The 17,025-nt window shown below is 41.7% G+C and overlaps 1 protein-coding gene and 1 long non-coding RNA gene across 7 annotated transcripts in view; one reads left to right on the top strand and one right to left on the bottom strand.

The window, feature by feature from the left end:
- The window catches only part of SLC12A2 (solute carrier family 12 member 2), a 106,284-nt gene extending 101,480 nt beyond the window's left edge, over positions 1 to 4,804 (bottom strand). For both annotated transcript variants that reach the window (XM_045892066.3, XM_045892070.3), the window contains exon 1: positions 3,741 to 4,804. In XM_045892066.3, the coding sequence (XP_045748022.2) occupies positions 3,741 to 4,481 (741 nt within the window). In that variant the 5' untranslated portion in view covers positions 4,482 to 4,804. The remainder of the gene's footprint in view (positions 1 to 3,740) is intronic.
- Positions 4,805 to 4,982: 178 nt separating this feature from the next.
- LOC123855951 (uncharacterized) overlaps positions 4,983 to 17,025 on the top strand; it is a 130,830-nt gene continuing 118,787 nt past the window's right edge. For all 5 annotated transcript variants that reach the window (XR_010412989.1, XR_010412992.1, XR_010412988.1 and 2 more), the window contains exon 1: positions 4,983 to 5,764. This is a non-coding gene — a long non-coding RNA (uncharacterized LOC123855951). The remainder of the gene's footprint in view (positions 5,765 to 17,025) is intronic.

Here is a 17,025-nt window from a genome sequence, read left to right as displayed (position 1 = left end):
TAATAGCCTGGGTCTCCCTGCTTCCATTGTTGCTCCTGCCAATCCATTCTTTATCCAGCAGCCAGAGATGATATAACAAAACAGATCACGTTGCTACCTCATGAAAAATCCTTCAATAACTTGCCACTACATTTATAATAATATCTTCTCCTGGCCTCCTATAGTTCTTACAGTTCTTTGGACATACCACTCTCTCCTCTCACTGTATTTACACACACTGTTTCTTTGGCCTGGAATGTTGTTCTGTCCTATCATTAACTTATCCTTTAGGTTTTAGCTTCAGTGTCACATTTCTTGAAAAAGACCTCCCCAATCCGAATTAAAATTAGGCCTCTTTATATCCTTACTAGTATCCTATACTTTCCTCACATAAGCCTGAAAATAAAGCTTGTAACTATCTTACTTGTGCAACCATTTGGTTAAGGTATATCTAAACAAAGTATATGTTTTGCTAACCACTCCATTATCCCACAGTACCAAGAGCCATGTGGCCAACACTTAAGAAACTCCTCTCTCCAGTAAAAATTTGACAAACGGAAAACTCATAAGTCCTGGCTCTACAATGGCTGCATAAGACACTATGGGAGTGCACTATTCCACTTCATCTGGATTTTCAGGGAAAAAACTTTAAAGTCACAGTGGTGGGTAAAGAAAGGAATTCAAGTAGAAAAAAGACTATATAGTCCTTTCCCCTAACAGGTTTCTAGAGTGCGTGTCTTTTACTTCTTTTGTTCTTTTATAAAACCTAGCACAGAGTTAGATCCAGTTAAGGTGGAAACTGAAGCACTTAGTGATCAAAGTAGACTGTGTGACATCAATCAAGTGCTAGAATTAAATGCTACAAAATTCTAAACACCATGATTCACTGAGGGCTAGAAGTATTAGAATAGGTTTTATGGAGGTAAAAGTAAATACAGACAGGGTGAGGAACAACTTTTGGGGATCTAGTCAAACTACGCTAGAACCTCTCCTGCCCTCCTTCAACAGCAGTTAGTCTCTATAGTCAGATCTGTACTCCTTAACATGACAATGTTTCTTCAGTCCATTTGCGAAATTCTAAACAAAATTATTTTCCATATGAGGTTCTATGCTTAATCTAATAAACCTTTTTAACTGACTGACCATAAAGGACCCAAGTGGCAGAAGGTAATAAAAAAAAAAAAAAAAAAAACTACAAAGAATTCATTACACTACCTGTTGCATAAATGGAGCTATGAACATAACATTTATACACTACATTCATCATGTAGGAATTAAGAGAATCTAAACTGAAACCCTAGAGTTTCTGTACTTTCTGAAAGGCCAACATAGATCAAAATAACATGGATGGAACTAGGGGATATTATGCTAAGTGAAATAAGTCAATCAGAGAAAGACAAGTATCACATGATCTCACTGATATGAGGAATTTGAGAAACAAGACAGAGGATCATAGGGGAAGGGAGGGAAAAAAGAAACAAGATGAAACCAGAGAGGGAGACAAACCATAAGACACTCTTAATCTCAGGAAACAAACTGAGGGTTGCTGGAGTGGAGGGTGGTGGGAGGGATGGGGTGGCTGGGTGATGGGCATTGGGGAGGGTATGTGCTATGGTAAGCACTGTGTATTGTGTAAGACTGATGAATCACAGACCTGTACCCCTGAAACAAATATTACATTATATGTTAATTAAAAAAATAGAAAAAAATAAATGCAGAAAAAATAATAATAACTACATAAGCCATTATTTTCTAGGCACTGAACATGGGCCTTGATGTTCTTTTCTAATCTTCAAAATAACCCCAAAGCTGAGGAAGATGAGGCTCACAGGTTGGGTAGTTGTTTCAACTCTACAGCTAACAATACAAGTTTTCTTTTTAAGACACTATAAACTGGGGGCGCCTGGGTCGCTCAGTTGGTTAAGCGACTGCCTTCGGCTCAGGTCATGATCCTGGAGTCCCGGGATCGAGTCCCGCATCGGGCTCCCTGCTCGGCAGAGAGCCTGCTCCTCCCTCCGACCCTCCCCCCTCTCATGTGCTCGCTCTCTCTCATTCTCTCTGTCTCAAATAAATAAATAAAATCTTAAAAAAAAAAAAAAAAAGACACTATAAACTGATCAAAAACACCCAAACAAAAAACCCTCAAGTTTTGGAGAACCTGAAGTGCTTTGTTGTTCATAGATTTTAGAATAACAAAAACTTTCCTAGGATGTTTACAAGTTCAAGGTATATAATATCCTTCAATTCAAAAACCCTTTTAAAAACTTATGGGTAAATATAGACTGCCTTACTACTTAACTATTCAGCTTTGGTGCAATTAATCTGAAATATAGCATATGATATTTTTAATAATAAAAATGCCATAATAAAAGGGAAATTACCAGCTATACATCTACTTTACAGAGATTTGGAGTTTGGTTAGGATAAAAATAAATTTGAAAGAAACTACAAGAGTATAAATGTTTTAAAAATTGTTTGTCTTCTGATATGACAAAATACCATAATGGCGTAACAGAAGTAGTAGTATCCAAAGCTAAATGATGTCAGGCTTTTAAAGAATCAGTAAGCTGTAAGGATTGGGACCTCTGTAATTATTTCAAACTGTATGAATGTTACATTATCAAACACTAGGACAAGTACAGCCTTGTATAAAATGAGTGTATGAGATCAAACAATCACACCTGAAGAAATTACATACTTTCTGTATTTAAACTTTTCCATACTACCACATCTCAGCCCAGGTGGTACCAACTCTTTGCATTCACAAAATTTCATCAACGTAATCATTTTACACTTGTTAAAGCAGGCGTCAAGTAATCCCAACTCATAAAAGTTAAATATTAATCAAATTTCAAAAGCACTGAAGTTATCTCAAAATAATAATTTTACACCCTGAAGAAATAAAAATTGGATGTGGCCATAAAAAATAGAATTATGGAAACCAGTAGACTTTTAGGGATGGTTTTCTGTTCACAAAGTATAACTACTTATGCAAGACCCCGGAATGTCTTTCAATCTAGACCTCCTCCACAGGGGGGAAAAAAAAATTCTCTTGTTTCTCTTTCTTTCTTTCCCCTCCCCCTATTTTACACTTTGCCCCCCAACTTTTTATATAGTCCTTGCCCAAAAAGTTTATAATAATAAAAAATAGGTTTACGCCATTATCAGCAACAGGGTATCCTAAGATTTGTATAATCCTTCGCATATTCAAGACAGCAGTAATTGAGCTTTAATAATTCACAGACCACAAACACACCCTGTTAAGATTTTCTTTTCAAACACTACTGTTCCCACTCTCGGGACCCCTAATAGGTATACATAAACCATACAACACAACCTTTAAAAAGGACATCTAAAAACATGGTAGGTGCTCTCCACTCTCTCCCCAGAGCCATGCTCACCTAAACCTCCCGCACACTCCCTTCTCGGGGCCCACAAGCACAACTATCATCCAGAGGGATGGTAAGACTGTTAAGCGTGGGTGAGAAAGAGAACGTACACCAGATACACAAGTGGATGGTGAAGATTGTTAAATGCAGCCTCTCTTCTATTACCTAACTAGCTTAACCCGCTGCAAACTTCTAAGAGATTAAGTTACATTCCTCCGCAATCCCACCCTTGACAGCTGGCTGCAGAGATGCCACGGGTCGCGCTCGTCCATTCCCGCCACCTCACCCGTGGCGAGCCGGCGGCCACATCCCGCGGTCAGCGAGGACCGGAGGACCAGCGCTTGGGAATGAGGGAGGGCTGGGAGAGCTCACCTTTTCCAGCTCATCGTGGAGCTCAGCCAGGCTGGGCCGGAGTAGCTTCTCGCCCAGCTGCGCTGCGGTGTGCCGGTAGTGATCGATCCTGGGCACGGCGTCCATGGTGTTGTGGCCAAAGGTGCGCAGGTAGTAAGTGTTGGTGTGGGTATCATAGTAGTAGTGCTGGTGGTGCCCACTGCCGCCGCCGCCTCCCGAGTGCAGGCTGCTGCCCTCGCTCAGCACCGTGTCCCCGCCGTTCTGGAAGCTCACGTTGGGCCCGTCGCCTCCGACCCCCGCCGCATCCGACAGGCTCTCGTCAGCAGATGAGGAGGCAGCCGGGTCCACGAAGTTCACGCGGAAGCGGCCCTTGGCTTCCTCGCTGCCCTTGCCTGGCCCGCTTTCGCCGCTAGCTTTCCCGTCCGCTGGGGTCTCCTTACCCCCAGGCCCGGCCCCGGCCCCGGCCCCGGCCCCAGCCGCCGCAGTCCGCCCCGCGTTCTCGGAAACGAGGTCCACCTGGAAGCGGCTCTGGCTCGGGGTGGGCCCCAAGGGTCTGCCCAGTCCGTCCCCGGCCGCCGCGGCGCCCTCACCGCGGACCCCGCCACCGCCCCGGCTCGCGGCCGCAGCATCCTCCGACACTGAGGGCACGGCCGTGCCGGGCAGGTCCACCCCGGCGGCGGCCAGCGCGGCAGCTGGCGGCGTCTCCCCGACCCCGGCCAGCCTCGGGGCGCCGGAGGAGGGCGCCGTGGGCCCCGGTTCCATCGCCGCCCGACCCCCGGCGGACTCCGAGAGCCTGGCGGACGTCGCGGGCTGCACGCCCTCCGCCGGCGGTGCCCGCGGCCGCAACGCCAGGTGACGGAATCGCTCGCCCCTCCGCCCGCCGCCGCCGCCGCCGCCGCCGCGAGCCCGGACCGGCACAAACACGGCCGGCAGCCGAGTCGGCGCGCGAGTGCAGTGGGCGCGGGGCGGGCCCCGCTGTTTAAAGCCTCCGCGGGGCCGCAGCGGTGGCGGCTCCGGCAGCAGCACGCGGGAGGCGGGGTCGGCGGCTCCTCCGCCCCTCAGCCCGCCCACCCGCGGTCCCGCAGTGTCGCGCGGCAGACGCTCCCTCGGCGGGCCGGCCCTCCCGGGCTTCTGCCAGACCCCACGCTGGAGCTGCGTGCGCGAGGATCGCGTCCGTCCAGTCCGCGCCGGGCCTCGGGCAGCGCGAGCAGCGCGAGCAGCGCGAGCAGGGAGCAGGCGCGGCGCCGTGCCGCCTCACCGCCGTCGCCGGGATCTCCGCGCCGCTACCTCCTCTTCCGTCGCCCTCCTCCCACCCCTCCACCTCCTTCCCCCGCCCCCTTTGCGGCGAAGAGGAGAGGGCCCCCCGGCCGCCGCCCTCTCTCCCCGCCCCTGGGGCTGCACGTCAGTGGGCCGGCGGCCCAGGCCTCGGCAGAGCCCGCCGCGGACGGCGCCCAGCCCGGCGGGCGAACGGGCGCCGGAGTCCTGCCTCGGCGCACGCCGACTGCTGCTGCGCCCGCGGCAGTTGCCACCACCGCGGAGGCTTCAGGAGCTCTCGCTCTCTCTCTCCCTCCAATCTCTCTCTTCTCTTTTTCCTTTTTTTTTTTTAATTTTTTTTTTTTTTTTTAAGTTCTGAGCTCGCAGCACTTGGGCTGAGCCGGCGAGATCTCGCGAGATGCTGCAGGGCTACAGGGCCGCTTCACCTCAGGCGTGTGGTACCCGAGGCGGTGCTAAAGCTGCCGGTCGCCCCCCGCTCCGGTGGGTGCTGCCGGGGATTTTCCCGTCGGGCCCGCAGGTGCTTCCGGAGTTGCCGGCGAGGTGCGCCCCCGGGCGAGGTCGGCTCGCGGCTCCGGCCGGCCGCGACTGCCCGCCCTTACTCGAGGCCTGAGCCTAGGGGGAGGCAGGATTTCCTCTGAGCCGCCTTTGAAGCGGTCGACTCCCCGCCTGGCCGCGTTAGATTTGCATAACCAGAAACACTCCCGTGGAGATGCAGTGGGTGTGTCCACACTTCGATGACACCTGTATTTTAAAAGCTGTGATGTTTGAAGGTGAGAAGGGAGCTAAGTTGCGATACCGTGTCGTTTCAAGACGATTCTTAGCTTGAGGCATTTCCAAAAACGATGGGAAGCTCAGCTCGGAAGCGAATGCACAGCGGTAACTAACCGTAGAGCCATGACTAGCTGTGGAGCACTAACCGGGAACTTTCGGCGTGGTTTAGGTTGTGAAGAATTCCTGTTTTCCTCCTCTCCTCTGCAGGCCTGTTTTCTCTTCTGTGAAATGTGGGGGGATATAGTGATTTTGCAACTTTCTTAGCAGCAGAATCTATTTTTCTTTTTTTTTTTTTTAAGATTTTATTTATTTATTTATTAGAGAGCGAGCGAGAGAGAAACAGCATGAGAGGGGGGAGGGTCAGAGGGAGAAGCAGACCCCCCGCTGAGCAGGGAGCCCGATGCAGGACTCGATCCCGGGACTCCAGGATCACGACCCGAGCCGAAGGCAGTCGCTTAACCAACTGAGCCACCCAGGCGCCCAGCAGCAGAATCTCTTTTTAAACTAAATTCTACCCACAGCTCCACATAAAAGCAGATAACGACAACGAACTGTTTCTTCCATCACTCACTCGTCTTTTATTTATTTGTATTTATGTATTTTAAAATTTTATTTCTGGGGATAAGCACCCTCCTTGGTTGAACCCTGGAAATATGACCCAAGAGCCCTAGAGTTCGCAGAATTATTTGGAAATGCTGTGAAGAAAGTTGCAGCCAGACAATTATCAAAAAATTGTGATACCCATGATCTTAGTCGACCTTGGCGACTTTTCGTCTAAATTTATTATTTCTGTTGTAAAAATGGAGAGAGGAAGGAATCACGCTCCGATCATGTAGCCACGGTTTTTAAAGTTCCTCTTCAGCTTTAGTGATAGGAGAAAACCAGGAGAGGCCAGAAAAATCAGGTGGCCCTTTGGGCAGTACAGTTGCTACTGGGGCATTGCTGCCTCAGTAGCTGATCTGTGTGGTACCGTAGCTAATTTGGTAGCTGTTGAAATTCAACATTCATTGAGCTGAACAAACGGTAAGCACTTACCATGAGGTGCTCTGTAGCTTGGGGATATGGCAATGAGCAAAGCAGACAGTCGCCTCCCTCATGGAAATCACAGTCTAGCTGGGGAGAGAGAGGCAATAAAGTTAAATGGATACAATAGATAGCGTTGCTAGTGGTGCACGCGAAGGGAGGAGAATGGGATATGTGTGTGAGATGGAGGTGGCAAAATCTGTCATGGAAACTGAGAAGGTGACATTTGAGTGAGGTAGTGAGAGAGATGTATATTTGGGAAAATAGTGTTCCAAGCAGAAGAAAAACAAAAACTGCAAGGTGAGAGAGCATACCTGACTTGTTCTTGGAATTGCATATAGGCCAGTGGGGCCTATAGGCCTGCTTAAGGGATGCGGAGAATCAAGGGAAATTATGTAAGAGTTTAGGGATCGGGGGCATAAGAGACCAGAATGGACCCCTTTGGCTTTTGAAAGGACTTTGGTTTTTAATTTGAGTGAGATGGTATATTAGTTTGGACTGTCCTAACACAATACCATAGACTGAGTTGTTTAAATAATAGAAATGTATTTCCTTACAGTCCTGGAAGCTGAAAAGTCTTAAGCAGGGCGCGAGCATGGTCAGCTTCTGGTAAGGGCTTTCTTCCTGGCAGGCAGGCAGCTGTCTTAACACTGTGTCCTCACATGGTGGAGAGAGAAATCTGGTGTCTCTTCTTATAAGGGAACCAGTTGTGTCGGGTCAGTGCTCCACCTTTATGACCTCATTTAATCTTATTCTCCAAAAGGCACTATCTCCAATGTAGTCACATGGAAAAGTTAGGGCTTCCACATATGGATTTGGGTGGCAAGATCACTTAACTCCTTAGCAGATGGCAAGTTATTAAGAGAGTGAGTAGAGGAAAGACATGATTTGACATATACTTAAAGCATCAATCTAACTGCCTTGTAAATACACAAGAATCTAAATGGTGGGGCTAAAGAAAGAAACAAGGAGATGTGTCAAGAGGCAACTCAGCAATCCAGGAAGCGATGATACGGCTTTGACCAGGATGGGTAGCAGTGAAAAGGGGCCAGGGGGCGAGGGGAGAAATGGTTGAATTCTAGGGAGGCAATAGGATTTTCTGATAGTTGTGGAGTGTAAAGGAGAATCCAAGGGTTTTGGCTTGAGTAACTGAAAGAATAGTGTTGCTATTTTCTGAGGTGGAGGAGATGCTGAATGGAGCAGGCTTGGGTAGGAGGCATATCAGGAACTCAGTCTGAGATGTCTGTTGGAGGAAACAAATACATGTGTAGTAATAAATAGTAGTCACTCATATAAATGGGTAGTTAAAAACTGAGACGTTCTAGGACAGACTGGAACATGGTACAATGAGAATGCAAAATAGAGGGACCAGACTTAGTGAGGGAGGAAATGACTTTTCAGCTGAGGTCTGAAGGATGATAACTTCCAGGGGCGGGGAGGAGGGGGCAGTTCAAAAAAGGGTAATATTGTGAACAAAAGCCCTCATGGACTGAACATGGCCTGGCTAAGGAGCTTGCAGCCAGTTTGGTTAAAGCATAGAGCTCAAGGGACCAGAGAGATAGGAGATGAATCTATCTATTCTAAAATCATCTTATACAACCACTAATGGGTTTTCAGGGAGATAGAGGGGGACATGATCAGATTTAACTTCACTAAAAGTCTCTCTAGTTATATTGTGGGCAGAAGATTGGAGAGGAGCAAGAATAAGAAAGACAGGATACAATTTCAGTAATCTAGGCTTGGGATAATAGCTAGTAGCTAACATTTATATGGAATAACTAGTAGCTAACATTTATATGGAATTTATGTCCTGGATTCGGTGCTAAACTCTGCATTCATAATCTTATTTAAGTCTTACAACAACACCGTGAAGAAAATCATAGCATTACCCCCGCTTTACGGATGAAAAACTTGGTCAAGGAAAAAAGATTAAGTAACTTCTCCAAGGTCACTCAGCCCAAATCAGGATTTGAATTCAGGGAGATTGCTCCACTAATCAAACTCTGCATTGTGGGGGATTCACAGGAGATGAGGAAAGGGAAAAATTTGAGAGATACTTCAGAGGTAACTCAAAGGACTTGGAAATGGATTGAAGGAATGAAGGAGAATAAAGGATGAATTTTCTAACTTGTTTACCTGGGGTTAGATGATGGTAACATTGGTGAGAGAAAGAACATTCCAAAACTAGGTTTGGAGATGAATATGAGAAATTTGGTCTAGAGCATATTGGGCTTGAGGTACTTTTGAGACATCCAAATGGAAAAGTTAAGAAACTGGCTACATGGGTCTTGGGCTCGAAGGAGAAGTTTGTATGACAGAGTACAAATGTGTGAGTCTTCTGCAAACAGATAACTGACACCATGGACATGAGTAAGATCACTCAGGGGGATGGTATAGAGCAGCACTGTACAATAGAACTTTCTGCAGTGGTGGGAATATTCTATATTAATGATGTCCTGTATAATAACCATGAGCCACTTGTGGCTATTGAGCACTTGAAATGCCTAGTGCAACTGAGGAACTGAATATATAATTTTATTTTCTTGAGTTTATTAAATAGTCCCATGAGCTAGTGGCTGCCATATTGAACAGCATAGGTATAGAGTTCAAAGAAGGTCTAGAGTCCAGCTTTGTGTAATTCCAACATGTAAAAACTAGATAAAAGAAGGAGTGGCCTGAGAGATGAAAGGGGAACCAGATGAAGTCATTTTTGAAGTAAGATCAGCTGAGTTAAATTGGCCCAAGAGATGGAAAAAGATGAAAAGTGATAATATATTGAATGTAGTAACCTATATTAGCCAACACAATGGGAGGATAATGGGGAGGAGCAAGGGTTCCAGGAGATAGAATCAAAATGTGCATGTGAAACTTTTAGAGACACTGTCAGGAGAGGTCTCTGTTATTTCACTGTCAGCAAACAGTTGGTGATCAGGTTTACCATGTGTCAATTTAGAGACTAACCTTGAGGAAAACAGACTAGTTGTCCGTGCCATGATGGAGTACCCCCATCATTTTGCTTACTTTCCCCTTTTGCCAAAAAGTCAGCCTGTGGCATTGTATGTGTCAATGCATTTACTAGCATGTATTGAATGTACTTAGAATTTTAGGACTAGAGGGGACTTAGGTTGTTATTCCAAGCCTCTCAGTTAACAAATACTAAAAATCCTGAAAGGAGACATAGATTATGTTTAGATCTACAACTCTTCATATCTGCAGATTTAGAACAAGTGAGGTACAAAACCATGTGGAGACTTTAAAATCAGCATTTGGGGTTTTGTTGTTGTTGTTGTTGTTGTTGTTTTACGGTGAGTTGTACTTGGATGTGCTGTGTGTGCTCATATTCCACCTGGTTATGGTTTTCCTTTTTTACTAGCTGGCATTCTGCATACAGATTAGATCAATGGTATTTTTTCTTGACAAATAAAGTTATTTTTTTAAAGATTTTATTTATTTATTTGACAGAGAGAGACACAGCGAGAGAGGGAACACAAGCAGGGGGAGTGGGAGAGGGAGAAGCAGGCTTCCCGCGGAGCAGGGAGCCCGATGCGGGGCTCGATCCCAGGACCCTGGGATCATGACCTGAGCCGAAGGCAGACGCTTAACAACTGAGCCACCCAGGCGCCCCGACAAATAAAGTTATTATCCTATCATGGAAAAAAAGTTACCCTAGAGAAGCTTGTTTATGCTGTAAATGTCATAATTTTGTTTTCTTACTCAAGTCTCAATCACATTCTTCTTTAAAAATTTATATTTGTAAGTTACAGCTTTCAAAAAAGACAGCTCAGTGTTTTATCAAATTTAAATCTTATCCAAGCAGTACATTCATAGCAAACACATTTAAAATAAACGTAGTCTCAATCTCTTTTCATTCCCCACTTCCACTTATGCATGTATTTGTAATAAAGCTAGTCAAGGAAATCTTTTTCACTCCAATTTTGTACTAGAAAATTATTTTCGGGCGCCTGGGTGGCTCAGTTGGTTAAGCGACTGCCTTCGGCTCAGGTCATGATCCTGGAGTCCCTGGATCGAGTCCCGCATCGGGCTCCCTGCTCGGCAGGGAATCTGCTTCTCCCTCTGACCCTCCCCGCTCTCATGTGCTCTCTCTCATTCTCTCTCTCTCAAATAAATAAATAAAATATTTAAAAAAAATTATTTTCTGTCTGCACAGATTTAATACTTATAACTCTGTAGGCTGTGAACATTTGCAAACTTTGAAGTTCAAAATTGTTGTCAAATATTAATACATGAAGCAAATACTTTCACAAAATAGCTTAGTGGTTATAGTCATGGTCTCCTTGGCCAGACTACTTGGATTTGAATCTTAGCTTCCCTGGCTCCTAGTCATGTGACTTGGGCTAGTGTGACCTCTGTGCCTCAGTTTGCTCCTGTGTAAATTAGGGATAATAATGGTAGCTACCTCATAGACTTAGGAGGATTATATCACTTACTACCTGTAATGTGCTTAGAACAGTACCAGACACATGTTAAGTCCTCATATATACAAACATTAAATATTTTATTAAAAAAAAGAAACAATACTCAGTCAAGACTTTTAAGTTGTATCTTTTTTGTGGGTATGTCCTATTTAGTTTTTAAATTTTGCTTTCTGTTTTGTTTTTGAGAGGGATTTAAGTGATTTTTTGATTAGTATGTAAGCTCCTTTTTTCTATTACAGAGTTTGTAATTTTTTTAAAGCAGTTGTTAGCATCATTTTCCTGCCACTTATTTGGAAGATGAAACAATACCCTAGATTGAAGATTTGTTCCATGTTCACCTTTAAGCCACTTACTCTTTTTACTGGGCCCTTTTAAAATTAGTGGTTTGTTACTAAAACCATTATATACTAAATGTATGTTACATGCTAAAGTATGGTATAGTAATGTTTTGTCTGTATTCACTGTATTTACTATACTTTCCAAAAAAATAGAGGTTAACAACATAACATGCCAACACTTAAAAAATACACATCCTAATAGTTTAACTGCCCCACCCCTTTATGGAGTCAAATATTGCAATGTATCCCATAACTAAATTCACTATTCATGAAAAATCTCTAATTTTCTATTCTCTATTATATTCATTAATGATTAATCCGTTTTTCACTTTCAAAAACTGTAAGTACAGTTGAGGTATGTTTTTATAATTGTTTAAGATGCCTGAAATACAAAAAACCGTAAATATGGAAGAGATCTTAAGGATTATGAAGTAAGCCACTACTTTGAAAAATAGAATAATTATTCTACCATTGACACTTTAAAAAAAAAAAAAACATTGCTTTTTACATCCAGCACGGGGCTCGACCTCAGAACCCTTGAGATCAAGGGTCGCATGGTCCATCCACTGAGCCAGCCAGGCGCCCCTGTAAAAAACATTTTTTTCTTTAGTAACACATTATAACGATTACAAGCTCTTAAAGCCATAGTATTAGACATGTAATAAACACTCAAATGCTTATTTAAGAATAGGACATTCTTCCTAATGGCTAAATTATTCTAATAATTCAAATTCGTGCTTCTTGTCCTAGTCTAGGTTATGGTAACCCATAAGATGTAAGGTTACTTTTTGTTTTAGTTTCTAAATGATTTCCTCTTACATGTCATTATAGAGCCCAATTTCTAAATACATAATTATTTTTATTACTTTCCTCTGGGCCCTTTCCAGGCAATTTAATCTGCCTTTAAATGTGGGCCAAAACTATTAGGTACAATATTCCAATTAAAAAAAACAACAACTGATGATTGTAAAGGTAAAGACAGATTTTTACAGTACAAGTAATTGTTTTTACTTAAAACTGGGCTTATCACATCAGACTTCAGATCTGGCCCCAAAAGTCAACTCTTGGATTAAAAACTGTTTTTAAATTTTTAAGAAATTTTCACTAAAAGTCTAATTCTTTCTCTACCAATTTCCAAAGACCTGAAATTCTAGAATATAAATTAAAAAGTTCATATTTATGAGGTCCATTAATTAGATATTTTTCTAATTATAAAAGTAATCTATATTTAATACAGAAGTCCTAGGAAAAATAAAAGGGAAATATAATGCCATCATCCTAAAATAACATTTACCTTTTGGTTTTAAACAATTTTTTTTATCTTTTGTAATTGTTAAAACTTACCACTAACATGAACATCTTTCTGTATATATAAATATCTTGCAACTGCATGATTCCTAATGTCTTCATAATATGGCATCATTTGGTTTATCGTAAGTTACTGAATCTATCCTATTTTTTGAATGTTTAGTTTATTTCCTTCCTTTACAAATAAAACAAGCAATGCTGAATTGCTTTGTGCATATGTCTTTCTTCATAACTGATTATTTCCTTAGGATAAATTCCTAGAAGTGAAATTGCAAGGTATGTGTATTGTTAAAACTTCTGGCATACATTGCAAAATTGATTTTCTAAAGCTTATATCAATGTATTCTTCTATCAGCATTGTACTTCAGTGCTTGTCTTCCACCACCCTTACAAATTCTGAGAAGGATCTTCTTATCTTTGTCAATCTGATTAGTAAAAAAATGGTTTAATTTTCAATCCTTGATTGCCGGTGGGGGTGAACTTTTTAAAATTTATTAATAATATAAATCATTTATATATATATATCAATTGCCTATTGATGTCTGTAGTAGACTGTTGCTGTATCCTGAAAGTCTGGCTTCCATTCTGCCTTGTTCTGGTAATGGCATACATGTGTTTTTTGGTGGGGTATGGGAATGACCTTATGTGCAGTTTTGAAGGATATAATATTCAAGGACCTTGCCTACCCCAGCCAAATTGAGAGCACATTAACAAATGTGCCATCTGGCTCTCCCAAGAGTTTTGAATTTTGAGTGGTGTGATGCAAAGTCAGAAAATAAGTCCAGTTGCTGGGGCTATTAGCTGCTCATTCCTCACTGCTTCCCTCACTAGAGAACTGCCTTGCCTGGGGACTGGCAGAGGCTTCATCTGCATCCTCCCTGTGAGTCTGCTTCTCCCTCTGCCCAGTCCTGCCTTCCCCATTTCCTTATGGGTGTATCTCCTGAGAGTACTTCCCAGCCAACCTTCTGTATGCCATCTTTCACCTCTGTCTGCTTCCAGGAACCTGCCCATTTATTCTGGTGACAGCACTCATAGAAACCTGTATAGTAATTCATGCTACCAAAACCCTCTGGAACTACTTCTCTTGTCCTTTCTGCATCCGGTTCTTCCTTTTAACTTTCTCATATTTCCCAGTAATTCACTTTAAGTTGACCATAGTTGGTTCCTATGGCTTGTAACAAGAATCAGTATTTATACAACGTTCTTTGCCATTTTTCTATCTTTTGCTTATCAATTTTAAGAGCTTTTTATGTACCACATGTATAAACCTTAAACTGAATTGGTTCTCTTCCATTTGTCAGTTGCATTGTAGTTTTGTTCATGTAGTGACAGCATTCAATTATTTAAAAAATGTATTGCTGTCAAGTATTTCAGTATTTTTCTTTATTTTTACCTTTGATGTAATGTTTAGACAGATCTTTGCCATTATAAGCTCATGTACAAAAAATTAATATGTATATGTTTCGATTTATGGTTTTATTTTTAATCCCCTAACTCTTGTAACATTTATTTTTGCTTTTGTATGAGACAATGATTTTGTATGAAACAATTTTCTACAAATAATTTAACTGAGTATTTAGGTTCTAAAGTTAGAATATACTTCAACAGTATCCTCAACTTTCAATGTTTAAATAAGATCGACATATATCTTTTACTCAGACAGCAGTCAGGAAATGTTATGTCTCAAGCTTGCCAGGCAGCTCTGCCTTCTCATCAGGAAGGAGGCTCTCATTCTCTGGGTCAGAGGTACTTGCTTCACTTCTTGGTAGTTTTCAGTCAATGGGAAGGGGGAACTAGAGATTAGAAAACAAGCAACTTTCTTAGCATCACACAACACACACACACACACGCATGCGCATGCACACTTGCATCCTGTTGACCAAGATTTAGGCACTTGGCTATGCATAGCAGGTTGGGAAATATCTTTTACTGGGCATTCATGTGGACAGCCAAAACCTATGGAGTTCTGGTATTTTCTATGATGAGGAGTCCTGCCAGTGGGTAGAAACATGCATTTTAAAGGGTTATAAAACATCCTAATACTAGCATTAAAATGGTAGTTATGTTGAACATGGAAACTGAAAATGTATCTAGAAACATCAAGATTAATACATAGCTAACATTTTAAAAGGGTTTTCCCCTTATAAAATGGTGTGTGTGTGTGTGTGTGTGTGTGTGCGCATGCGCATGCACACAGGCTCTGCACGCATGCCGTAGCAATTCAAATCTTTTCTTCTTCCTCCTTCACCATCTCTACCACCATATTTGAGTATTGTGCATGAGTTCAGAAGAGTTTTTTTTCTTAACTAGATGATTTTAAGTCTCTGGACATGCTGCATGGTACTCTTGTTCAGCTCTCAGATTCTGTGCAGGCTAGGTGAATATGAGCAGTGATAAAAAGGATACGTTAGTATGATTGTTTAAGAGGATTTGCAATTTATGAAATAAATTCATCAAGAAATATAATATTCTTGGAAAGGAATGACCTATATCTGACTTAGGAATGAATATTAAAGATGTAATAATGAAGAAAGAATCAGAAATTCTATTTTCTCATGTAAATACAGAATCTATTCTTAGTACTGGTACTGATTTTTATTGTGATGGTTTAGACACAGTTTCACATTCAGTCTCCCTGTGCTTTATTTTTGGATTATAAATGCCCAAACTTTAGAATTCATTCTACAATCCTTTGACTCCTTGCCGACTAGAATAAGATATCCTTTGGAATCAGTGTTGGTTTATGTGAAACATGGTTTTGATGCAGAATAGTTTTGACTGCTTTGTTTTATTTTATTATGATATGTAACATATATATTGGGAAGTGTTTAAGATATATATATACCTCTTGATAAAAATTACAAAGCAAATATCTGTATAAGCCACCATCGAAGTCACGAAACGTATCATTGCCCAGCCCCCAGAAGCCCCCAAGTATGCCCCTTGCATCTCACAACCCTTTTATCCTACTCCCAGATAGACTGAGGTCATTTCCTTGGTTTTTTATATACATATATATCCCTAAACAAAATATGAATAGATTCATACTGCAGGGTTTTTTTTGTGCCTTGCTTCATTTTGGCTTATGTTTGAAGAGTTGATCTATGTTGTATGTGTGGTAGTACATTTATTTTCACAACACTGTAGTATTACCTTGTATTGATATACCCCAATTGATGTAGCCATTCTGCTGTTAATGAATATTTTGGTGGTTTCCACGTAGTTTTTGTTTTTGCTATTGTGACCATTGCTGCCATGAACAATTTAGTATACATGTCATGGTGAGTACGTGTAAGTTTTTGTAGGTTCTGTATTTAGGAGGGTATTGCTGGTTCACGGGGTATGTTCTTTACGTTTGGTAGATCATCATCTATCTATGGAAGGTGACAAACCATGGAGGACAAACTGTTGTCCAATAAAGTGTTTGTACCAAGAATGGTATTATTTTTAAGGTTCTTTAGGATCTCTTCAGATATTTGCTAAGTTTCTTGAGTGAGGAAAACAAATGTTATGGTATTGTATTTCATTTTAAAATTAAAATACCATGTAGAAAGGATGGAAACCAATTCTTTTCCAGTCATTAGTTTTAAAAGGTATCTCAATGTGGATGACATATATCAATATACACTATAAAAATACATAATGTGTCATATATAATATGTTATATTAATATATTATTATTATTAATGTAATAATATTGCATTGGTTGGGTATATGATAATTTATTTAACCAGGCAGACTAATTAATGGATATTTAGGTCATGTCCAAGTTTTTATTATTACCAGTGATGGATCCGTAAATACATTGGAATATATATACCTTGTAATATTTGAGAGCTTATTCATTGGGTACATTTGTAATTACAGAATTATGGTTCATAGTGTATAAGCATTTTAAATTTTGATATATACTGCAAAATTGCCCTCCAAAAAGCTGTATTAATTTACCTTCTAATCAATGACTGTTTGTCAGCACTGTATATTGTCAGAATACTTTGCTGTTCAGATAGTTGAAAATATAATTCGTTTTGCATTTATTTAATTATGAGTGAAGTTGAGCATGATTCCATTTGTTTTCCTTTTTCTGTCAACTGCCTGTTAGTATCCTTTTCCTGTTTTTCTGTTGGATAGTTGCATTTTTTCCCTGAGTAATTT

Source organism: Mirounga angustirostris, unplaced genomic scaffold (genome assembly GCF_029215605.1).
Source record: "Mirounga angustirostris isolate CCGP_5_RB_7025 unplaced genomic scaffold, mMirAng1.0.hap1 SCAF_7, whole genome shotgun sequence".
In the NCBI taxonomy this organism is placed as follows: Eukaryota; Metazoa; Chordata; class Mammalia; order Carnivora; family Phocidae; genus Mirounga; species Mirounga angustirostris.
The sequence above is the reverse complement of the archived record's forward strand: the minus strand, read 5'-3'. Positions and strand labels throughout refer to the sequence as shown.